Below are 26592 nucleotides of genomic sequence, written 5' to 3' on the forward strand. Positions count from 1 at the left end.
TTAAATGTTGTCAACCTTGTGAAAGAATTGGAGAGCTGCACATATTTTTCTATTTTATACTGATACATTATAAAGTTGGATTTTATTATCTTTTTATCAACTATATGGTGCATTGGACACAGACTGACATATTTATTACACCAAATTGAAAGTATTTAAGGCAGGGGTCAGCAACCTTTTTCAGCCGTGAGCCGGTCCACCGTCTCTCAGACCATGTGGTGGGCTGGACTATTTTTTTTGGGGGGGGTAACGAATTCCTATGCCCCACAAATAACCCAGAGATGCATTTTAAATAAAAGGACACATTCTGCTCATGTAAAAACACCAGGCAGGCCCCACAAATAATCCAGAGATGCATTTTAAATAAAAGGACACATTCTACTCATGTAAAAACACGCTGATTCCTGTTCTGATTTGAACATGCCCCTGCTTGCAGTTGGTAATAGACAGAAGCGTATCAGAGTGGGCAACTGATGGACACACAGATTACTCACTAACTTTACTTGTATTTCTGTCTTATGACTTGAAGAAGTGCAGGGGAGGTTAGTAGAGACAAGTTAGGACTATTCTACTCTTGGGAAGCTTCAGTGTGAAGGCTTCAGACTATTCCCACCCCTTCTTTCTTCCAGAAGATGGGATCACAACCATATGGGGCCCATCATGAAATGCTTTCCAAGTAACAAATACTTTTGTTTGACAATTATGAGGGTTAGCTTTCAGAAATAAATCTGCCAGATTATTCACCTTTTTTATTTTAAATGTTTATACCCGCTTTTTCAACTTGGGCTTCCAAATAAGTAAAAATAAATATACAAATTAATATAAAGTGCAGTTAAAATACATCAAAGCAGCAGCCCTAGTCCCTAGACACACCATCCCTGTATTGGTACTGTCTTGCTGTGTCTCAATGGTGTTCATTTCCCTCTAAGAACCTCTGGGGAAAGCAAAACTTTCTTACCTGTCAATTTCTGTTCAGAGAGGCTTCTGAAGGGCATTCTTCTTGTTCAGGGTTCCAGGAGAGTTTAACATACTGCTGGGTGATCTAGATCCTTATAGCTTCTGCTGCCACCATATATGGGGGAATGTAGAGGGGGTGTTTTAGATTCACTTCCATACCTTGTCTCCCGGGCTTCTGTTTGCCTACAGTTGATAATGTATGGTTCAATGTATAATGTGTAGTAGTCTTGAGTTTTGTTTTATATGTTGTTGATTTTTGAGGGGTTTCCTGATACTTCCAGTTTTGCCTGGGGAGTGGTGGGTGGTTTCTCCTAGCAGAGGAAGCAGGTTTGGATGGCTCTGTCTGTGAGCTCCAATAGGAGGTATCGTCCCACAGGTATTCAATAGCTCTGAACACATATTCAGAGGTAACAAATTTATGTTTTCTTCTGATGTTCACCACCCCTTCCAGCTTCTTCCGTTGTCCTCCTTTGGAAAATTTTAGATCTGTAAAGATCTGTTTTATAAAGTGTTGTACACCTTGATGATACAGCGGTAAGGTAAAGGTAAAGGGACCCCTGACCATTAGGTCCAGCCGTGACCGACTCTGGAGTTGCGGTGCTCATCTCGCTTTATTGGCCGAGGGAGCTGGCTTACAACTTCCGGGTCATGTGGCCAGCATGACTAAGCCACTTCTGGCGAACCAGAGCAGCGCACGGAAACGGCGTTTACCTTCCCACCGGAGCGGTACCTATTTATCTACTTGCACTTTTGACATGCTTTCGAACTGCTAGGTTGGCAGGAGCAGGGACCGAGCAATGGGAGCTCACCCCGTCGCGGGGATTCGAACTGCCGACCTTCCAATCAGCAAGTCCTAGGCTCTGTAGTTTTAACCCACAGCGCCACCCGCGTCCCTGATACAGTGGTATAAACATTTAAATAAATAAATCATATCAGTAAATGGGCATAGTCAGTGTTGTGATACACGCTTCAAAGTATCAGTAAAATTAGTTGAGTTCTAAACTGCTGGTGGACTATTTTAAAGTTTTGTTTTATTTGCTAATATTATGCTAGGTAACCGGGCAAGACTGAGTGTGGGACACATACATGAACCTGAAAAGTGGGGAAACTGTCAGAGAACCATCAAGAGCCTCTTCTCTCGTGGGGGTCCTCAGGAAGTCATTGGGGAGTGGGCTTTGAACAGCCGGATAAAGATAACTCCCTGGAAGGGTTCAGGAATGGCTGTGAAGTGTATAGATTCCTTTGTTCCTTTTGACAGCAACCCCCCCATTTGTCCCCCCTCTTTTTCCCTGAGGCAACTTGGATTGTAGATTGCCTGGTATCCAAGCACAAAGCACTTGCTTCATCAATTGAAAATAACAGAAAATATCTAATACTTTTTTTAGGATTGGCAACAGATTTTGAGTTATCATATAGGAGGAAATACATTGCCTACTTATTTAGTTTATTGTATTTTGTCATCACATTGGGACACCATTTGGATTTACGTCCTCTGCTACAAAAATGGCTTGGGCTGCTCCTATAGTTTTGATTGTTTACTTTTGTTGCAGTTAGAAAATAAACACTAAAAGCGCTGCTGTTTAAATTAATGGTTACAGGTGGCAAGTATCTTATTTGATTACATCTATACATTTTCTTCATATCTGTGATTGTAGCCACAAAGTCAGATCTGGAAATATACATCAGGACTGTATATTGGAACTTTGCTTGACTGCCATTCTTTGTATTGTAATATGTGCAATAGCAAGTTTCATTATGGTCAAAGTTAATCTGTTGCATATCTAGAATAAACATTAGCTAAGATAGGCAGGTAGTATCAGCTATTTTCAGCATCAGGTGTTCCTAGAGTCTTCATCACCTGCTGGGCTTCCTTTTCAATGTGACTTAACCTTTTGTACTCTTGGAAGGAAAATTCTTATACAGATATGTTTTCATTGCAGGAACACCAAGGTGCACTTCTGGGGAATACAATGCAAAATGCAGTGGCAGTCTTGAATAACCTGGTTTCCTGTAGGAAAGCAAACATGACATTACTTTATGAGCAAGGTATGTATTTTAACACTGTTTCACTGTACACCTATTGTACAGAAATATTTGGCAGTACAGTGGTACCTCGAGGTACATACGCTTCAGGTTACAGACTCCGCTAACCCAGAAATAGTGCTTCAGGTTAAGAACTTTGCTTCAGGATGAGAACAGAAATTGTGCATCGGCAGCGGCAGCAGGAGGACCCATTGTCAGGTTAAGAACAGTTTCAGGTTAAGTACAGACCTCCGGAATGAATTAAGTACTTAACCCGAGGTACCACTGTATGTTTCTTCAGAATGTGACTTAGGAAGAATAATCATCTCAGAATGGCTTCCATCACTGGTGATTTCTCCTTAATTCCAGAATTTAGTATGCTGTCAACACTTACAGAGTCAATAACTTTTAAAAAATTCCCCACAATTGCCCTAGCTTAAGGAGAAGAGACTCTAGGCTTGTGGGATCTACTTTCCTTTTTACTAGAAACACAAGATCCACCAGTAAGAGTCAAGTGTAAAATAGTGGCTGGTGTGTATGAATAGAACTAAACTCATAGCCCATTTAAAAAAAAGCACTCCCAAGTTTTCCTCCATGTTTTCTTTGGACTTCTCTGCACTTGAGTTTACTGTGTGTATCTGAAGCTGCTTGTGTTCCCATTTAAACAGCATCGTCTACATAATGTCTCACTCAAACAGTTTTAAAACATCATAAAAATTCTAACAGTTTAAAAGCAATCTCAGCCAGTGACCTCGGGGTTGCCAGGTGGAACCCTCACAGGGATGTTATTCATATGTCTCTAGAGTGTTTGGTTTCTTTTTTTACTTAGATAAAGTTTTGTTGGTTTAACCCTCAGATTTTGTCTGATGTGCTGCTCTGTCTTGCTGCCAAGCAACTACATTTGAAAAGCAAATCAAAGAGCCTAGTTAGTTTTTGCATTTCTTTCTTTCTTTTTGTCTAAGAATTTGTGTGCATCAGATGAAGGATATTATAGCATGACATCCGGTTTACCTGTTACACACATTGCATGATGCATCTTGTTTCTTGACTTTCTGAACTTTTAATGTTTGTCTGTTCAACTGCTCTTACAGCTATAACAGGGGGGGGGGCACAGGACTTTATGCTTTTACCATGCTGTTCAAAATGCACTTTTTTCATCTTGAGCAACTCTTGATGTTTGAAGAACAGGGGAAAATTTTTTTTAAACTTTGTGAATCAACGCTGAGAACTGTATTCAGCAATGTTCAAAAGCACACTGTCTCATCTGAAATTAGTCAAAGCCAAGAAGTCAAAGGTTACCAAGACACTTGGAGAAAATAAAAGAAATCATTTTAAATAGTACCACTGTGATTCTGTTTAGGAATTTGAGTTATCTAATTATTTAATTAATAAACTCCCTTTGAAGAGATTTAAATAAAATTGCATATCATCAGAGCCAAAAAAAATGCTTTCTTATCATATAGAAAGATATGTAAGATAACTTACAATTTATTAAACAAAAGCTACCAGTCTACAATGCCTGCATGACAGTAACACACCAAGCCCAAAACAGCATCAAAAATTAATATGCATGTTGCTAATTGGCACAAAAAAGATTGATGGAGATAGTTGGAATATATTTTAATTGCATGCAATACAAATCTAAGCATATTAACTCAGAATTAAGTTGCACTGAGTTCAATGGGAGGTATTTCTCAGTAAGTGTGCATAAGATTGAAATCTCAGTCACTCAGAAAAAAAATGTTTGTCTACTCCTTGCTTATTGACAAAGGCAATTTTGAATTGGGATATTATTTAAGGGTACTTGGTACCATTGCTACAGTGACTTCACTTGTACCATATGTGAAATGTTTCTCTACCAGAAACTGTACTGAATTTTGTGCACACAATAGAAGTTAAGATATGTTGCTTAGTGCTTGTCATGTGAAGTAGCAACCTTATCAACAAGCCTACAATCCTTAACAACAACAACAACAACAACAACAAACAACAACAAACAACAACATATATATATATATTCAATATCCCACCCATCTTACTGTGTTTCCCAAGCCACTCTGGGTGACTTTCAACATATATAAAAACACAACAAAGCATCAAACATTAAAAAACAAAATATCCTATACGAGCAACAAACAAACCAACAAATCAATAGAAACCAATAATAACAACAATAATAATGAGCATTGTACGTGGAGTCAAGCCTATGAATTTACTCTAATTAGTCACTTTTTAAAATCAACTAATACTTTAAAAACAAAGTTTTAAACAAAATATTTTGAAAACAGTGCAGCTTAAATGCAAATAAAAAAGGGAAAAGAAATCAAATTCATCCGAATAATAAATAGTGGTATTTATCTTTTAATCAGTTGTTATTTTGGAAGGTGAAAGATGTAAATCAATGCAGGAATAGCCTGTTGGTGTCATTGATATTAAAGCAATGGAGAGAAGTTAACTCTAATGTGTTACTTTTTATCTTCAGAAATTGCTGCACAATAAACCATGAATTATAGGCTGTCCCTCTATTTTAGAGTTGCTGTACCTGCTGAATATTGGATACTAAAATAAAATTGAATTTCCAGAGTATCACCTAAATTGTCATAACCATCATGTGGCTTGGAAAGCGGTTGTGTAAACAAGCATCTTACACACATTACTGTGTTAAAGCTTCCAAAGGCAACTTTCAATAGAAATGACTTGTCACAGCTGTAAATACATGAAGAAGACCTTTAGTGAAATCACAAATGAGAGCTTGCAGCAGTTGTTACATCCAAGATTGTATTAAGAGAAAACAATAGGCTCTTAATGCATGGGCAGTTATTAAAAAGAGGATTAGGTCTGCAATAAACCTTGGTAGAAGACACTTAATAACTCATTTACACCTCATGAAAGAAAGATAATAGTAGTCAACCTTCACGGGTGAGGTCCTCTGTTCCATCTTGTAGTCCACTGCTTTGACTTTTAGTCAAATGTCAAGAGATTAATTAGATTTCAAATGTCTTTGTGCCTGTCATATTCTTAAAGTCTGTTAAATCTTGCATCCTTAAAGTGACTCCTCTGAGAGCGGCAATCTAGCATTAACGCTTTTAATCAAAAAAGGTCATGTGTCAGCCTTTTATATTTTTAATATATAATGGGCAATTTTCAAAAGGTTCTGAGATCCTGATAAGCCCCAAAGAGAGTACAGCATGCTTAAATGCTTGCAGGACCCTTCCTGTATGTATAGGTAATTTTATTACAAGTCCAGTCTCCAGAGTCAACTTTATTTTCTCTTCTGTCAGCCCTTACCCAACTCCTACATTACACTGTCATTGTTGAATAGATCTTGAATCCCTCATGATTTCCCATGCTTTCCATTTCCATCCGTTAAGCACAACCTTCCCTTGAAATAATATATACTATTTTGAATATCTTACATTAAGAATGTAATATTTTGTGGGCCACATTGTGAATGGATTTAAAGAAGAAGAAGCATCAGTTCAATAAAGGGCCTGATTAATATGCCGTTTGGTCCAGAATCATAGGGTTTTTTTTCTTAAACAAAGGAGTTCAAAAGTTGCAACGGAGAGACATAGAGTAACACAGAGGGCCATTAAATAGGTGACTTTTGTAGTTATCTAATTGGGAGCAACTAAAGTGTTTTGCTTTTCCAGTAATTCCTGCTTTTCAGAGATTAATACTATTTTTAATACTATGTCGAGATTTTTAAAAAGTTTTAATAGTGGAGGTCTTGACTGTTTGATCTTTCATCATGGCTTGGGCACAATCTGAACATGTAAATATCACATAGGTGATATGAAGTTTCTGACTGTGTCTCTTGTACCACAATCCTAGACCAGGCATATAAGTGGACAGTGCTTTTCATGCAGAAGGTTCAAATATTAATTTCTGGAATCTTCAGTAGTTCTGGAAAAAGATCAGTTCTAAAACTGTGGAGAGGAGCTGGTATTCTGTTAAATGCAGGCATGGCCAAACTTGGCTCTCCAGCTGTTTTGGGACTACAACTCCCATCATCCCTAGCTAACAGGACCAGTGGTCAGGGATGATGGGAATTGTAGTCACAAAACAGGGGGAGGACCAAGTTTGACCATGCCTGGTTTAGTTGATGATACAGTGAAGTATGTGTGCGTGCAGATATGCTTCTGTACACATGGTTTTGCTTTGTATGTGGCTGCCGCACATGCCAGTTGGAGAGTAACCATTCTCAGTTTTTGAAAGAATAAATAATGGGAATATTTTTGTTGAAGTGTAGTTAAAGGTTATACGTTGGAATCTAATGTTGACAGTGCCACTGTGTAATGTGTCAGATATAATTATAAAAACTCTCAGAAGTTGCTGGAGAGTAAATTCAAAATGTGGTTCAAAAGTTATCTAGAACAATCCCTTGTAATACCTGATAGACAGCTTTTATGGTGATTTTTGTCCAAAATATACTCTAAATCCAAGATCCATGTGTCAGAGAGCAATTAAGGCTTGCATAAAACTTTGAAGATGAAAAGTGCTAAACATAGTAAGAATTAAGTACTGTTAATTACCATTCTGCCATTCCACCTAATATCTTTATTCTGTGATATTTAATTGGCTCTACTGGAATTAGCACGTTTTGTAAAGCATTGAACTCAAACCATCCTTTAGAAGGACAGTTCACTTCAGTAAGGAGAGGACTTTTTATCCCATTCTTGCATATTTCTTATTTGAATTTGATTGTGCTCAATGCTTATGTCCTCAGAAAAGAAATGTTAGTGCTCAGCTATGTGTGGGAACAAGGGACGCGGGTGGCGCTGTAGGTTAAAACACAGAGCCTAGGACTTGCCAATCAGAAGGTCGGCAGTTTGAATCCCCATGACGGGGTAAGCTCCCGTTGCTCGGTCCCTGCTCCTGCCAACCTAGCAGTTTGAAAGCACGTCAGAGTGCAAGTAGATAAATAGGTACTGCTCTGGCGGGAAGGTAAACGGTGTTTCCGTTCGCTGCTCTGGTTCTCCAGAACCATAGTCATGCTGGCCACATGACCCAGAAACTGCACGCCGGCTCCCTCGGCCAATAAAGTGAGATGAGCGCCGCAACCCCAGAGTCGGTCACGACTGGACCTAATGGTCAGGGGTCCCTTTACCTTTTTTATGTGTGGGAACACTGCCCTCTGATCTGGGAACCTCTCCCTGCTAATCCCTGTGTGCTGCTACTCAGTAGTGAGTGAAATGTACTCCGTACCTCAAAGGTGGGGACCTTTTTTTCAGTCCGAGGGCTGCATTCCCTTATGCGCAACCTTATGTGGGCAGGATGCCAGTGAAAGGGAGGGTCTGGCAAAAAGTGGATGGAGCAGCAGGTGTGACTCTTGCTCTGTACACTCCAGCTACACAAAATTCAGACACATCATCGTCAAATTTATTACCTGCCCTTTAGCAGCAGAACCAAGGGCAGGTTACAACAATTTAAAATTTAAAACAAACATTTAAAACAGATTACAATAACAGGAAGAGGTGAGACGCGAAAGCACATCTCAGGTGTCAAAGAACAGGGGTATCAAGGTGAATCTTGAGCATTTACCAAAAGCTGTATAGTGTATAGCCAGGCGCAGCTCTAGGGAAGGGAATTCCACAACTTTGGGGCTGCTCTCCTGGGCCACCTCCACCCCCAAATCTCTGAGAGAGAGACAGAGCTACCAAGAGGGCCCCCTCTGCTGATCTTAACACCCAAAGAGGGTTTGTAGGGAAGGAGACAGTTTTTCAGATGTTTGGAACCTAAGTCATTTAGGACTTTAAAAACTAGCATAAGCATCTTGAATTGGGCCCAGAAACTCTCATTCCAGGCAAGCAAGGGGCATTAGTAGAGATCAAAAACATGTTACAGCCAGGCAAAAGCCGCTGAGGAGGGTACAGAGCAGGGGTAGTTTTATAAGGAGAAGGTGTTGCCTGGGAAGAGAAAAGTGATGGCCCACAAAGAGATGGTTGGGAGGTCCTGAGGTTCCTCATTCCTGCTGTAGCTTCTTGGGAGTACTTTGCTCTGTTTTTGCTCAATATGTTCTAGGGTTCACCATTGTAATGGAAAATAAAGTAAAACCAGATTATGAGTTATTCTGGATTTCAGATAAAACACTGCTTTGTGCCCTTTGATTTCTAAAACCTGATCATGAATAAATATGCTTCAATATAATAAATTGAGAATGTATATAATGAGAGGCTTAACTCTTTCCCCCCACCCTACCCCACCTCACTGAAAATAAAATAAAAGGAGGGAGAATTTTATTTGTAATGTGAGGAGGGGACATAGAAGTACCTGTATGATAACTACTTTTACAAGTGTCTCCCAGAGTAAAATATGTTCTTTGCCCTCCAGATGCCTCTGTGAATAATTAACATGTCAGAAATTTATGTTTTTTTTCTATCCATAGAGCAAATTGTGTGTGTGAAGGGGCATGTTAATGTAGGCAATGTCACCTTAGCAGAAAGAGCAATATAAAACTCCAATACTGTTATCCCAATCTAATTCTTCTCCCTCCAGTTGCTATTAATTTATTTTTCAGATGCATGGTATTATAATCACAAATCTCCCACATTGTGTCTGTTTTGGCCCTCAAGAAAGTGGATGTGGCATTCCAAGATAGCCTTTTAGACAAAGGCAGCACTTTGACCCATCAAGATAATAAAAGTTGGGGAGAGCACTTTGAAGAATAATAAAGCACAGCTGGGGCACTGTTATTTTGTCCATCAGTGAATGTACAAGAAGCATGATTTAAAAATTATTGTAATAATAATAAAACCTACTACTAAACGTTTCTTCATCAAAAGGAATACACATAGAGGTCACGTTAGTCTTCTATCTTTTCCTAAATAGGAAATTGTGTAAGTAATATTAAGTGCTATGTTGTGAATAACATTAGATAATTTTCTGTACTCAATATTAGTTTGTGTTATTATTTTTAGGCCAATACTCTTGTAAATACAAAATTATTTAGGGAAAACTTCTTAAGGGGTGGTGCCCCCAAAACAGCACAATGGACACCAAGTGCTGGCTGACCAAGAGGGAGAAATTGTACATTTTAAGGGTAGTGGAATGGGGGGAAACGATAAAAGAGGAAGGGACACAGGTATTAGAATGATTAAGAGAACCTTTATACCATAAAATTTGACACAGAATCATAGAATTGTAGAGCTGGAAGGGACAACAAGGGTCATTTATTGCAACTCCCCGGAATGCAGGAATCTTAAGCCCAATATGGGGCTCGGACCCGTGACTGAGATTAAGAGTCTCATGCCCTACCAACTGAGCTCTGTTGCAGCTTCATGTACTGGTTGACACTGAGAGCTGTTTTTTAAATGTCCCTGTGACAGAAGAGAGCTGCCTCTCGAAATCAGTGGAGAAAACTAAGATTTAAATGTAGCTGGGTTTAGGTATTTGTTTCCCCCCCACACACACCCATATTTAAAAGAACAAAAACAAAATGTAGACAAACCCAAAACAGCCCAATGAGGACTGTGCATGCTCAGTGGGAACAGAATGTTGACTCAGTGTTGGAGTAGGGGAGGAAAATGTGGGGATGGGGGGTTAGGGAATAAATTGGAGTACTGGAACCAAAGAAGTACTGAACAATGGTACTTCTTTGGTTCCAGCACTCCAATTCATGACAAAGATCGGGCAAGAATACATACAGAGTTCATATGTGGCATGTATAAGCAATAACTGAACTGGGACTGAAACTTCCTTGGTCGCACTGGTCAGTGATCTCCGGCGGGCTAGGGACAAAGGTGAGAGCTGTTTCCTAGTTCTGCTGCATCTCTCAGCAGTGTTTGATACCATCAACCATAACATCCTTCTGGACCGTCTAGAGGAGCTGCATTAGTTGCACTGTCATACAGTGGTTCCGCTCCTTTCTCCTGGGCCGTGTCCAGAAAGTGGTGGTGGGGATGAGTGTTCAGACCCCTGGGCTCTCACTTGTGGGGTGCCTCAGGGTTCTGTCCTCTCCCCCATGCTTTTCAACATCTACATGCAGCCGCTGGGAGAGATCATCAAGGGGTTTGGGCTGGGTGTTCATCAGTATGCGGATGATACCCAGCTCTACCTCTCTTTTAAATCAGAACCAGTGAAGGCGGTGAAGGTCCTGTCTGAGTGTCTGGATGCGGTTGGAGGATGGATGGCGGCTAACAGATTGAGGTTGAATCCTGACAAGACAGAAGTACTGTTTTTGGGGGACAGGAGGCGGGCAGGTGTGGAGGATTCCCTGGTCCTGAATGGGGTAACTGTGCCCCTGAAGGACCAGGTGCGCAGCCTGGGAGTCATTTTGGACTCACAGCTGTCCATGGAGGCACAGGTCAAATCTGTGCCCAGGGCAGCTGTTTACCAGCTCCATCTGGTATGTAGGCTGAGACCCTATCTGCCTGCGGACTGCCTCGCCAGAGTGGTGCATGCTCTGGTTATCTCCCGCTTGGACTACTGCAACGCGCTCTACGTGGGGCTACCTTTGAAGGTAACCCGGAAACTACAACTAATCCAGAATTTGGCAGCTAGACTGGTGACTGGGAGCGGCCGCCAAGACCATATAACACCGGTCTTGAAAGACCTATTGGCTCCCAGTACGTTTCCGAGCACAATTAAAAGTGTTGGTGCTGACCTTTAAAGCCCTAAACGGCCTCGGTCCAGTATATCTGAAGGAGCGTCTCCACCCCCATTGTTCAGCCCGGACACTGAGGTCCAGCACCGAGGGCCTTCTGGCAGTTCCCTCACTGTGAGAAGCCAAGTTACAGGGAACCAGGCAGAGGGCCTTCTCGGTAGTGGCGCCCTCCCTGTGGAATGCCCTCCCACCAGATGTCAAAGAAAACAACAACTACCAGACTTTTAGAAGACATCTGAAGACAGCCCTGATTAGGGAAGCTTTTAATGTTTGATGTATTTCAGTATTTTAATATTTTTTTTGGAAGCCGCCCAGAGTGGCTAGGGAAGCCCAGCCAGATGGGCGGGGTATAAATAATAAATTATTATTATTATTATTATTATTATTATTATTATTATTATTATAACAAAAAAAATTGCTGGCCTCCCATGCTTTAAAAAAAAGTGATTTGTTGTTGTTGCTTATAAATGCCACATGCAAACTCTGTGTGTATTCTTGCCTGATCTTTGTTATTATTCTAACAATATCTCACCATTATGTGAATTCCTAGATTCATGAGCGACTAAAATGCACAGGACAGCTGCTTTATGCCATAGAGAAAAGAAGCTGTCTAAGCAAAGTCGTTACACTGCATAAGTCTTACTTTGTTGTCTTCAAAGTGGATGGCTTGGAAGGCTTGTTTCGGTGCTGCAAAAACAAAACACGTCTGCTTCCCACCACCAGAACAACCCCCAGTCTTTAGCTCAGGAAGGAAGACAGGATCTAAGTACACCTTGCAGATGGAGGTGATGAAGAAAGACAGAGGTTATTGTCAGAGTCTCACTGAGCTCTCCAAAGTGAGCCTAACTCCAAGGACCATGCCTGCTTTTCTCTCCAGCACCAAAGTTGAAGCTGTGGGAGGGAGCGTGGGTTTGTCTGCACAAGCTCAATGACCAAACACCCAAGCCTGCAATCTTATATTTGCTTACCTAGGAGTAAGTCCTGTTGAATACAGTGGGATTTCTGAGTGGCCATGCATTAGTTGCACTGAAGGAGATAGGAATTCATGAAGCCTCACAACCACCTACCGAAATTAATTATTATTTTTTCCATTGAGTTAGATTGCAACACAAGATTTCAATTAAGTATGGCTGGCTTTACTATACTAATAGTAAAATGTTCATATATAATGGAAGAGTAATATAAAACTCCAACACTTCTATCCCAATCTAATTCTCCCTCTAAAATATAATGAAAGAGTTAGTACTGTACATCATTTTGGAATAGCAACTCCATCATGCACAAAAGACCCTATTATAAAGTGGTAAATGGAGTACCAGCAATTATGAACAATGTAAGCAATGATTAAATGTATATCTGTAATTTTGCAAAAGGTGCAGATTAGAAAACTTATAAATGGACTCCATCTGCAGAGCAAACTAGGAACTATGGGTAACATTACCTATGGTTACTTTAAACAGACCAGCTTGATGAACCATGGTTTGGAGATAATTGAATGAAAATTACCCATAGTATAACCACAGTTGGTTGTACTAGACAGTACAACAAACCACAGTTAAATGAAAACAAAAGCAAGCTCTTCCAAACTCCTCCTGGCCCCGCGGGAGTAGGGGTAAATTATGCATCCCAGGGACCAGGCTGGGACAGACTATGAAACACCTGAGACTTCAGCTTTTACCACCCACCAGCTGATTTCTGTAGGCATTGGCTGAGTGAGTGAGTTCCCTAGTAGACCTAGCAGACTTTGGCTCTACCACCCATCAGTGAATGCAGCCTAACATATCTCATATGATTGTTCCAAGGATAAAATGGATAGGTAGAGAATCAAATAGCCCCCCCCCCCCGAGTTTGTTGGGGGAAGGACAGGATAAAAATGTATTAAAATAAATAAGATGCTAAAAAAGGATTAGAACTAGAAATATACCAGTTCTCTGTTTATTGTTAGTTTTAATACTCACAGAGCCTCTTTTCCATTTGTAGGCTGTTTCCAATTAGACAAACACTGGGAAAGGAGGGGTACATTTCAAGAGCCCCAAATTTGCAGTATGCTTTGTAGCACCATTGTAAAAGCATGCTTCACTGAAGAAGGAAGTGTACCTGACAAGCATTACATTTTGCCACCTTTGAAAGATTCAAGCCACGTGACAGTTCATAAATATTGCCATTATCTCTATTGGCCCCCTTGAGTACAACCTATCTGCTTTGAACAGTTCACTACAAGTCCTACAAGTCCCCAGTGCTGATTTGCAGGCACTACTAATTTGCATACTACAGCAGAAAACAAGCAATTAAAAGATAAAATATGCTGCATCATAAAATTCCTCAGTAAGCTTTACTAGGTTTTAATTATTTTCATATTTCACTAGTAACTGAAATATTAGGTTGAAGATCTTAGTACAGGCCTTTCCTTTTAATTCTTGGTAGATGAATTTCAGCAACTAAATTTGTAGGTCGGAGGCGGATTCTAAATATATTTTCATTACAGTACTTTAATTACAAAAGGGTGGAGGGGAAAAAATATTTACCCATCATACAAATAAAGATACCCCATTAAAATTGGAATTATAAAAGTATGTGTTGTAAAATCAGACTGAGAGTTCTGAAGTGGAACCAGTGCCATGTTGAACCACAGCATGAGACCTCAAGAATCAGTGTAAAGTTGTTTTAAAGTGGTAGCCATCAGGTGGCAGTGTTTTATAAATCACTATCTGAACATTATTTTTTTTTGTGAAGGGCAGCATCAAAATCTCTAAATAAATAACCAGCAGTTCTCCTAATTAATTTAGTAGATTCTATAAATTAATTAGGCAAGTTATAAAGGTCTGATTCTTCTTCATCATCTGTCCCAGTATAATTGCCAGCCTGTTTCATTGCATGAGTCAAGGTTCTATTGTTTTGCCAGAGGAAAACATAAAAATAATTCCAAGCCCACTAAAAGTAGCAGGCAAAATCATTATAGCGTGCCAAAAGGGACATGTCTGCTTCTGAAAATCGCTGGCACTGAAAAAACGGCAACAGTATCACAGTACCGTAAGCATCTGTGTCTTGCCATTTGCTGCCTACTTGCACAAATATGTATCTCAACTTCAGTGTAAGAAAAATACTGTATGAATGTCAAAGCTGGACAAAAACAAGTTATTTAGACTTTGTATTGCTGAAGCACTGCATAGGAGCCAACTCCTAGGGACTAAGATCTCTCTCCTCCCCCCATAAAATATTTGAGGGGTCTGGGTCCCCCCCCCCAAAGTTGATGGGCATTATTTAGGGAAGCTTTTAATGTTTAATAGGTTATTGTATTTTGGTGTTCTGCTGGAAGCTGCCCAGAGTGGCTAGGGAAACCCAGTCAGATGGGTGGGGTATAAATAATATGTTGTTGTTGTTGTTATTGCAGGGACACGGGTGGCGCTGTGGGTTAAACCACAGAGCCTAGGGCTTGCCAATCAGAAGGTCGGTGGTTCGAATCCCCGCGACGGGGTGAGCTCCCGTTGCTTGGTCCCTGCTCCTGCCAACCTAGCAGTTCAAAAGCATGTCAAAGTGCAAGTAGATAAATAGGTACCGCTCCGGAAGGGCGGAAAAGGTAAACGGCATTTCCATGCACTGCTCTGGTTCGCCAGAAGCGGCTTAGTCATGCTGGCCACATGACCTGGAAGCTGTATACCGGCTCCCTTGGCCAATAAAGCGAGATGAGTGCGCAACCCCAGAATCGGTCACAACTGGACCTAATGGTGAGGGGTCCCTTTACCTTTCTATTATTATTATTGTTATTATTATTATTCAAATGGCATGCATGCACTGCGTCTTGTGAACGATTTTGCAAGGCAGGGCTCATCTAGGCCCTCCAATATTTTATTCAGCTTGGCATCCCTGAAACATTCAGTTTCTCAGCTGCGAAGCAAAGCAGCAAACCAAAGCCCTTTTCTCCAGCTTTGAGCTGCAGAACAGAGCAGGGATCTTCCCTGAAGTTGTGTTGCATCCTCTGAAGCTCAGCACAGCTGTAGAGGATAATTCCCACCTGCGCAACTCTGAGCTGGAGAAGAAGGCTAAGCTCCTTTCATCACTCCTGCCATAGCAAGAGTGACAAGCAGGGTTGCGCACCGCAACTTGATGTGGTGAGAGAGCATAATTGTAGTGGCCTTGCATAGGGAGCAAACCATAGTGCAAAGGGTCATCTGTCCACATTTGCAGCTTTCTATTCAATAGGCACCACTTTCTGCTGGATTGTTTACTTCGGCTTACTGAATGTTCGCTTTGTAGAAAGAAACTGACTGATGACAGGTTTTGAGTAGTGCAGATATGTAATTATGTTTTTGCAGTTTCTTTTTGTAGGCAGTGGTGACATCACCTAAATATATCTATGTACAGTCTGTTATTTGTGCTGCATACTCTAAATGCTAACAGAAGCAGTCTACAAAGAGAATGAAATCAAATAACAATTTTATTTAAATGCTGAGATTTTGATTTAAGTAGGGGGGGTGTCAAATATGTAAAAAAATAAAAAATGGGCCCATTGCGGAAATAATAAAATTTATATAACATAAATGTTTAAGAGTGGATTATGAATGTCCTGCCAGTGCACAATGGCTTCAAGTAATGTTTCTTATTTAACTACTTTATGAAACGAGTATGATAAAATACTGAAACGTATCAGCAGAGTTTTTAATAAATTAATGAATCATTTTGCAGTGTTTGGTCTAAATTTATGTACTCAGCGAGTCTTTAATGGTCTTTTCCTGCGAGCACTTAGCTCTGATTGTAGTGAGATTCTGATTATATATATTGCACCTTTAAAAAGAATGTAATACTTGCAAAACCTAGTAACTTAGAACAGGCTGAATTTGCCTGAAAAATATTTAGTGAAATTAGTATGTGCTGATTTAATGACTTGGGATCCCCTTGCTTATGTTTTGAATGTTAATAGTTTGCCTTCTAGATACCAAACTTTATAATCTTCAGCTTTATTATCTTTATTCCCATATATATAAGCATCTTGCATTTTGAATACCGAGTGTGTATGTGTGTGTGCAGTGATTCATAAGTCACTTGCTAAAATGCCTGTTTGTCTTCTGGGCCTTATCTGTTTTCTGGAGGTAGTATAAAAGGGCTAAGCTGCATATGGATTTTATTTGATTTTGAGCCTCACAATGGATTCTCTGCTGGAAGTTTTATATGTGTAATGTTGCCATCCAGCTCAGAGAATTCTTATTAATTCTTCAGCAGGTGCTCTGCTCACAGTCCAGTAAAATAAAGATAGGCTTGGTTTTTGAGGCTTCCTCAGCTTCTAATGACAACATATTGAATCATTTGCTAGAGTCAAATATCTCAGTTGCCCCATGTTGGCAGGAAAACTCATCTTTGCAGAAAAAAAACAACCCTCCTCTTGCTTGCTCTTCTGGGAAGCCCTGGTTTGCCTTTGCATTCAGTAGTGGGCCTTGCCAAGCCAAAATGAATGCTTGTAGCAGCCAGAAGACACTGACTGCAGCTGTGTCCATAACTGAAGTTGGTTTTTAGTGTTATGTTTTCTTTTAGAAGGTCACAAGTTTGCAGGAGTATCTGCTTACGGGAAATTCAGTAAGCTAGTTAACTCTCGGATTGCTGGATTGAAGGAATCAGTCTAAGAAAGAGAAAAATGTTCAAGCTCTTCAGCATAATTTTTTCATAGAATCATAAAATCATAGAGTTGGAAGAGACCACAAGGGCCATCGAGTCCAACCCCCTGCCAAGCAGGAAACACCATCAGAGCACTCCTGACATATGGTTGTCAAGCCTCTGCTTAAAGACCTCCAAAGAAGGAGACCACCACACTCCTTGGCAGCAAATTCCACTGTCAAACAGCTCTTACAGTCAGGAAGTTCTTCCTAATGTTTAGGTGGAATCTTCTTTCTTGTAGTTTGGATCCATTGCTCCGTGTCCGCTTCTCTGGAGCAGCAGAAAACAACTTTTCTCCCTCCTCTATATGACATCCTTTTATATATTTGAACATGGCTATCATATCACCCCTTAACCTCCTCTTCTCCAGGCTAAACATGCCCAGCTCCCTTAGCCGTTCCTCATAAGGCATCGTTTCCAGGCCTTTGACCATTTTGGTTGCCCTCCTCTGGACACGTTCCAGTTTGTCAGTGTCCTTCTTGAACTGTGGTGCCCAGAACTGGACACAGTACTCCAGGTGAGGTCTGACCAGAGCAGAATACAGTGGCACTATTACTTCTCTTGATCTAGATGCTATACTCCTATTGATGCAGCCCAGAATTGCATTGGCTTTTTTAGCTGCCGCGTCACACTGTTGGCTCATGTCAAGTTTGTGGTCAACCAAGACTCCTAGATCCTTTTCACATGTACTGCTCTCAAGCCAGGTGTCACCCATCTTGTATTTGTGCCTCTCATTTTTTTTTATTTTTTGCCCAAGTGCAATACTTTAAATTTCTCCCTGTTAAAATTCATCTTGTTTGTTTTTGCCCAGTTCTCTAATCTGTCAAGGTCGTTTTGAAGTGTGATCCTGTCCTCTGGGGTGTTAGCCACTCCTCCCAGTTTGGTGTCATCTTTCTTGGGGTTATTCCTCCACGCTGTGGAGCCCAAGAGACCAGAGTGATGCTGATTTATTTTTCAGTAATCATATGGTCTTGCAATGCTTCCTCCTCATCTGGCATCTTGATTTTTATTACTAAAAAGTTTTACTAACTTAAAGTTGACATATCGCATGTCATTGTGTAAAGTTCACCCATCTTACCTTCATTATGCTACCTGCAGCCACTGGGTTTCCTATAAATGTTGTGTTTAATCACAGTGAACTTCTAACATAACGATAAACAATTATTCCATTTCTGATACTTACTATGATCCTAAGCTTTTTTCAATATGTGTGCATAGAGCAAGTTTATTGTAAAAGGAAGAACAAATGGCAAATTTATTTTCCAAATTTATAGTTAGTTAAGAAGGGTAGTGCGTTTGCAACTAAAAAATATGCAGTAATTTAACAGCATATTTTCCCATGGTTTTTAATATCATTCATGCTAGCACAACATGTCTGTTTCACTACAGTGAATAGACCAATAGAGGGAGGTTTTAGTCTGTGGTTGGTCTTGGCTTAATGAATGTGGACTTTACATCAGCAATGGTTCCAGATAATTGAGAAGGCATTGCAAAATCAAGCATAGGATAGCATAGCCAAATTGGTTCTTCTTGAGGTAGACCTATTGAAATGAATGCACCATGTTAGTCGTGTCCATTGATTTCAGTGGAACTAGTATTACATGTGAAAAGGATCTTGGGGTTTTAGTGGAACACAAACTTAATCAACGGTGTGATGCAGCAACAAAAAAAGCTAATGCTGTTGTAAACTGCATCAGGAGAAGGCTAATCCAGGCATAGGCAAACACGACCCTCCAGATGTTTTGGGACTGCAACCCCCATCATCCCTGACCACTGGTCCTGTTAGCTAGGGATGATGGGAGTTGTAGTCCCAAAACATCTGGAGGGCCGAGTTTGCCTATGCCTAGGCTAGTGTCTCAATCAAGGGAAGTAATAGTACCACTCTATTCTGCCTTGGTCAGATCACACCTGGAATACTGTGTCCAATTCTGAGTGCCACAATTTAAGAAGGATATTGACAAGTTGGAACGGGTGTAGAGGGGGATGACCAAGATTATTAAGGGTCTGGAAACCAAGCCTTATGAGGAACAGTTGAGGGAGTTGGATATGTTTAGCCTGGAAGAGAGGAGACTGAGAGGAGATATGATAGCCATCTTCAAATACCTAAAGGGCTGTGACATAGAGGAAGGAGCAAGCCTGTTTTCTCCTTCTCCAGACAATGGACATGAACCCATGGCTTCAAGTTACAAGAGAGAAGATTCCAACTAAGCATTTTTTCGTAGGTCCATATTTTGCCAAATGGGTGGTCAATATTCTATGCGTATGTCTGCAGATATATATACTGTAAATATGCTAGCAACTTACATATTTTTAGATTACTATCAATATATCAATCTGAAAATAAATTGAATCAAATTTGTTACTAGGCCACTGAAAACTCATGTGTATCAAAAAATAGAGTGTCTTTTAAAATTCAAAAAGCCATGATCGTATCCTGCCCTACTCTTTCAGGTGCATGCATTCAGCTCTCAGCTGTAAACCAATGCAACTTCTCTTCTCTTTTTATGTTACAATCACAATTGCACAGATGAATATGATTCTTTACTGTCCCCCTGCCCTACTGTCGTCACCCGTGTGAATGACTTCCTAGTGGGAATCCACTCTCTCAATTGTCAATTTGATACTAGGCTGCTTGTTCCCCTGCCCCCACCTTAAAGCCTGAGTTTTATATAAAGGAAAATGGGATAATAAATATAATTGATTATATGGAAATACATTATTCTGGTTAATATCCTTTTTCTTCTATATACCTATTTTCTTTGCAAATACTGTGTTTATTCATTCTGTACGCTTGTCTGTTTAGGTCTGGTCCATCACATCTGTAATCTTCTAATAGAAACTGCAGCTCTTTGCTTGGATGCAGATGATAAAAGCAACATCAAGACAGCAAATATGTTGCTTCTGTCCTTGCTTGATATTTTGCACCATATGCTGATCTACACTGCAAATATTGTCCGCCTAACACTACAGGTATATAATCTGTTTTCTGGTAGAATGAGGGTCATTGCGTATATTTTCTATTGTTCTGGTTGAATTCCCCACTATATATACAAATGAAGTTGAATAGATTAATAAGTGAATGTCTACACCAGGGGTCAGCAAACTTTTCCAGCAGGGGGCCGGTCCACTGTCCCTCAGACGTTGCGGGGGGCCAGACTATATTTTTTTGGGGGGGGATGAATGAATTCCTATGCCCCACAAATAACCCAGAGATGCCTTTTAAATAAAAGGACACATTCCACTCATATAAAAACATGTTGATTCCCGGACCGTCCGCAGGCCGGATTTAGATTGGGCCAGATCCAGCCCCCAGGCCTTAGTTTGCCTTCCCACGGTCTACACAGTTCCACTGACAATGGTTAATTAATTACATGGGAGTTAATTGAAGCTTAAGTTTTTCTGGCTTATGTAGTAAGTACCCATAATGGGTTCTTTGATTTTTACCAGTCCCTTTATCCAAGACGATTTGAACCCTCATATATTTTGCATGTTTCAGAGACAGAAAAATAGTACATTTCTAGATAAGTACTGTTGACATCCATCAGGCTGAAGAGACAATGGATTGTACCTCCAAGGTGAAGTCAAACCTCTATGTTTGCAACACCAAAGTGATCTCCCTGAGGTACAATCCTGGGCATTGTGTTTGGAGGTCCTAGGCTGTTCCACAAATGGGGCTGCCACAATGAAAACCCTGTTCCAAGTTACTGTGGAGTAGACTTGTGATGTATACTCAAACAACTCTTCCCTTTCTAAAGTTGACTCACTCAAGGACATATCAATCAAATTTTAAAAAAAGATTTATTTTCAAAAATTAATGCTTTTCAAGGGAACCCTTGATCCTGAAATGACTGTGGTAGTGATATTTTTGATGTGTTCTTTCTAATATTGTGGTTAATTACACTTTTTTCTCATGAAGGCACAGAAATCTGGCACAGGAGGGGACACTCAAACCGCTGAGGACCTTCTGCTTATCAACAAACCCCTGACAGATCTAATTAGCTTGCTTATTCCATTGGTAAGAGCTTTATTATTTTTAGTTAGAATGATTGGAATGAATTATAGTTTATTTAGATCATCACCACCCCCATGTGAAAGGTTCAGATCAGGTTACAGGATGATTAAAAAATAATAATCCAGAAAATATATTTCCACTTTAAAAAAGTTGCCAGTACTGAGGAACAAGATTAAGTTGCCCTCTCCAAATGTTCCTCAAGTGTATATTCTTCTTTTCTTGTATTATCCATTTGCTCCCATTCTCTTGGCCCTGATTAAGAAGAATGCCCTTACTGCCCCTTACCCATATCTTTTCCTGAGCTTGTAACTTTCATTCTCAGGATCAATATAGATGTATCAATAGTTTTATCTTTACTTCAGGTAAAGGATTGATTGCTGTCTGCACCTCCAACCATTTAGTCATTATCCATAGTTAACACAAGCCCAGGGACACTGCAAGCCTATGGAAACCTTGTCAGGGATATGGGTACTTACAAAATAAACTTTGTGTCAGCCACAAGTTGGACATCTTCTTTCATGACTAACTTGCTTATTTTTTAAAATGCTAAGTATTAAAACTTAGCAAAACTCAGTTTCTTTAAATAATGCACAGAATAATGTCCTTGATGCATTTCTGGAAAAACTAACCAAAATAATAAACTCAGAGATAAAAAAAAATTATTAAATATTTCAGTGCAAAATTTGTGCCTGCATACTTAAAGTTTTTGTTAGCTTTAGCTTTAAATAACGTAAAACAATGATGATTTAGCTTATTTTAAAATAATCCTTTGAAGTTTAATAACTATTAATTTTCCACACTCGTCCTTCCGTTCCCACTTATGTCAGATAACTAATTTGAACCATCACTTTTTATTCAACTGTTTACATTTTTCAATTATTTATAAGCAACTTTTATCTATTATTTATAGATAACTATTACATTACATTTCATACCGGGTCAGTTTTGATTAAGTGAGGGAAATTTGGTTGTGAAAAAACTCACTCAAGGTCTAGGACACGGGTGTCAAACACAAGGCCCGCGGGCCAAATGCGGCCCGCCAGACCTCATCATGGGGCCCGTGTAGTCTGGTCTATATATATCTGTGAGGGAAGCTTGGGCTACAGCGCGCACACAGGGCACCTCGGGTCCCTTCTGTGCAGGCGGAGGCCTCCCCCTCCTCCAGCTACCTAGCCGAGACTTATTTGACACGGCGAGGGCGGGGTTGGATATGGGAGGCTGCTGCTGCTGCTCTCAACTTCTTTTTGGGCTCGCTGGGGTGAAATAAGTCCCTGCGCGAGGTGGAACACAGAGAAGGGCAGAGCCGGCTTCGCGCACGTTGGAGAGAGGGAGACCGAGAGTGCGCTTGTGTTTCAGGAGCGTGCCCTGTGAATACTCGGCGCGGCGTGCTTTTGCTTTTCTTTTCTTTATTTATTTCTTTAGGCGCATTTCCGCGCTGCCCAATGAACAGCATCCTCTGCCTCTGGGGATTCGCGATTCAAAAGCAAATTCGATACGCAAGTGCATGTTTTGTAAATAACGTTAGGCGCGGCTTCCGCAGGGTGCGCATTGCAAAAATTTATATATGGAAAAAAAGCTGATAAGGAATTGGTTTATTTTTTAGAGTATTTACACATCATGCAATTTTTTCCTCAATGTTATTAGAGGGTCTGGCCATCAGTTCCCGCCCTCCTCAAAGGTTTAGGGTAGGTAGCAAAGGGGAAAAAATCCAAACAAATGCTCGATTAAAATTTGAGGAATGAGAAAAATTAAAACCTGCACATTTTGTGTAACTTAAACACCAAGCCAAACAGGAAACAATTTTTATATTCATATATGTATTCAAATGAAATCAAGGTGTAGTGTTCCATGAGCCAGAAGCTCTGCATTACTTAATCCAGCTGTTAAAGGTGTCATGGGCTTTGAATCATAGAATCATAGAATCATAGAATCGTAGAGTTGGAAGAGACCACAAGGGCCATCGAGTCCAACCCCCTGCCAAGCAGGAAACACCATCAGAGCACTCCTGACATATGGTTGTCAAGCCTCTGCTTAAAGACCTCCAAAGTAGGAGACTCCACCACACTCCTTGGCAGCAAATTCCACTGTCGAACAGCTCTTACTGTCAGGAAGTTCTTCCTAATGTTTAGGTGGAATCTTCTTTCTTGTAGTTTGGATCCATTGCTCCGTGTCCGCTTCTCTGGAGCAGTAGAAAACAACCTTTCTCCCTCCTCTATGTGACATCCTTTTATATATTTGAACATGGCTATCATATCACCCCTTAACCTCCTCTTCTCCAGGCTAAACATGCCCAGCTCCCTTAGCCGTTCCTCATAAGGCATCGTTTCCAGGCCTTTGACCATTTTGGTTGCCCTCTTCTGGACACGTTCCAGTTTGTCAGTGTCCTTCTTGAATTGTGGTGCCCAGAACTGGACACAGTACTCCAGGTGTGGTCTGACCAGAGCAGAATACAGTGGCACTATTACTTCCCTTGATCTAGATGCTATACTCCTATTGATGCAGCCCAGAATTGCATTGGCTTTTTTAGCTGCCGCGTCACACTGTTGGCTCATGTCAAGTTTGTGGTCAACCAAGACTCCTAGATCCTTTTCACATGTACTGCTCTCAAGCCAGGTGTCACCCATCTTGTATTTGAAGACACTCGAACTCGAACCGGCCCTTTGAGGGTGACCAAACTGATGATGCAGCCCCCCAATGAATTTGAGTTTGACACCCCTGGTCTAGGAACACCTGGAATGTCATACAATTCAGGAAGTGGGAGCAGAAACAGGGTTGTTGTGCAAGAAGAAAAACTGTTGGCTGGGAAGTTGAATGGGAAGTTGACCTAGAAATTGACCAGGGGAGTTAATGGCAGATTTGAGTATTTAGTGTGGTAGCTTAGTGTTGGGAAATCAAATATGAAATAGAATTAAAAGATGGGAGCCAATGAACAGGCCTCTAGCAGAGAAGGCTCTGAAAAAAGCAAGATACATTAGACAGAGAACTGAGAAACAGAGCCATGAGAGAAGGATAAGAATAGGAGGCAGACAGTTGAGGTAACCAAATGGTGCGTTAGGTGGTAAATTGATGTACACTGTCATGTAATTTTTTTAAAAAACAACAACAACAAGACTAACATGTTGGGATATGATTACATGCTAGGAGAGGATATATTTGCTAGATATTATCCCTCCTTCCTTATGTTTGTGAATTCAACAGAGTGCCATCCTTTTGCTTAAAAGGGCAGCTTAGGCTTGTTTTAGCCTTTTAGTTTAAGCAACCCAGGATGCTTTAAGGAACACTGGATTCTTCTAGTATTTCCCCCTTTTCTTCCCCTTAAATTAAAACAACAACAACAATTTATTTATTTCCTGCCCATCTGGCTGGGTTTCCCCAGCCACACTGTGCGGCTTCCAACAAAATATTAAAATACAATAGTCTGTTAAACATTAAAAGCTTCCCTAAACAGGGCTGCCTTCAGATGTCTTCTAAAAGTTGTTTTTCTCTTTGAAATCTGGTGGGAGGGGGTTCCACAGCATGGGTGCCACTACCGAGAAGGCCCTCTGCCTGGTTCCCTGTAGCTTGGCTTCTCGCAGCGAGGGAACCGCCATAAGGCCCTCGGCACTGGACCTCAGTCTTGTAATAACAAATATCACCAATTGTAGCTGGATCAGAGCACAGTTTATGGAGTGAGAGTCACAGGAACTATGTTGGCCACTAATTTTGGAGTTAGGCGGATTACTCTGCTCTCCCCTTGGTTAATGGTTGTAACTAGCAATGGGCAAATATCTCTACACTCAATTTAGATCGGGATAGGCAAGTTTGCAAAATATTTCATTGTGTACGTGAGCTGCGTGGAAAAGAAAAAATGTAGAGGAATAGAAAGCTATAAGATTAAAACATGCATGTGCACATGCACTCACACCAATAATTTTTTTTTAAAAAAAGGAAATAGGTAATGCATTTCCAAATAAAAGGAAATAGGTATGGATCCAAACTACAAGAAAGAAGATTCCACCTAAACATTAGGAAGAACTTCCTGACAGTGAGAGCTGTTTGACAGTGGAATTTGCTGCCAAGGAGTGTGGTGGAGTCTCCTTCTTTGGAGGTCTTTAAGCAGAGGCTTGACAACCATATGTCAGGAGTGCTCTGATGGTGTTTCCTGCTTGGCAGGGGGTTGGACTCGATGGCCCTTGTGGTCTCTTCCAACTCTATGATTCTATGATTCTATGATTCTAGGTAATGCATTTGTGGTGTTTTGAATACAGAAAGACAATTAGAAATCAAGGATGAAATTTGAACGTTTCCTAAATAAATATGAAGGCATAACAAGTAAATGTTCGGATGCAGGTCTCCAATATAAATTTGTATGAACACTGCATAATTTCAGAAAGATTTTTTGAGAAAGCGATGCTAATAAAGTTTTTCTTTTTCTTTTAGAGGAGGGAGATATTTGGAAGCCAATAAACAATATTGTTAAGATATTTCAGTCTTTATGGGTTGTAGCCACCTAAGTTCTATTCAGAGTAGATCCACTGAAATTAATTTCAATGTGTCTATGCTGAGTATGACTAATGTTGGATACCTTATGTGTCTTCTAATAAGTGAGATGAAATAAAAAAAATTAGCAAATTTAATAATACTGATGAAAATTTGCTTTTCCGTTTTGTCTAATATTTGTTGAATGATCATTCTCATAACTTCCAGCAGCCCATCTGTTACAGTTTGTTCTGTTGTCATATTTCTAATGTAACAAACATCTATCTGTTCTAATAAGCTCTCTTTGTGCATAACCTCATTAATGTGCTGAAATAGACTTCCCTCTGGCTATTAGATGCATTATCAACTCTATCCGTGCAAAAACTGCTGCTTCAACTCAAGTACTCATACACCTTTCTTGCAAGAGTTTGCAATTCATAAATGCTGTGTAACTGAGGCCAAAACAAAAGGATCATATGACAATTACTACATTTCTGTTTTAGTCAGAGGGGAGAATTATCTCCCATTCTGTATTTACATCAACGTATGTTCTGCTCTTTTTCTGTTATAGAAATCAATGAGGTTTCCAGGCATCAATCAGTCCCAAACCTGTTTTTTTCCCCAAAGGGGTTATTTCAAAATGTACCTACAGACCATGCTTTGGGACCCTTTCTATATACTGTATATATTTCCAGTGCAGTATATAAGGGGAAATTATAATTATTTTATTGTAATAATAACTCCCATATTATTAATTTTGTTCAGATCCTGTACACACATGCTCTGTGGAATTCTTTTTTCTTTATGCTCCCCCTTTTCTTGTGCTATAGCACTAGTAAGGTGCCCTGGCAGTATGTCAAAGTGAATTCACTTCTTTGTGACAGCAGCACTC

At 40.3% G+C, this 26592-nt stretch overlaps 1 protein-coding gene across 6 annotated transcripts in view; it reads left to right on the forward strand.

Moving 5' to 3' along the window:
• ULK4 (unc-51 like kinase 4) overlaps positions 1–26592 on the forward strand; it is a gene marked incomplete at its 3' end in the record, with an annotated part of 181476 nt that overhangs the window by 93167 nt on the left and 61717 nt on the right. For all 6 annotated transcript variants that reach the window (XM_082192968.1, XM_082192967.1, XM_082192970.1 and 3 more), the window contains exons 32-34: positions 2898–3003; positions 20034–20200; positions 21147–21245. In XM_082192968.1, the coding sequence (XP_082049094.1) occupies positions 2898–3003; positions 20034–20200; positions 21147–21245 (372 nt within the window). The remainder of the gene's footprint in view (positions 1–2897; positions 3004–20033; positions 20201–21146; positions 21246–26592) is intronic.

This window comes from Podarcis vaucheri (assembly GCF_965113315.1).
Source record: "Podarcis vaucheri genome assembly, chromosome: 12".
Taxonomy (NCBI): domain Eukaryota; kingdom Metazoa; phylum Chordata; class Lepidosauria; order Squamata; family Lacertidae; genus Podarcis; species Podarcis vaucheri.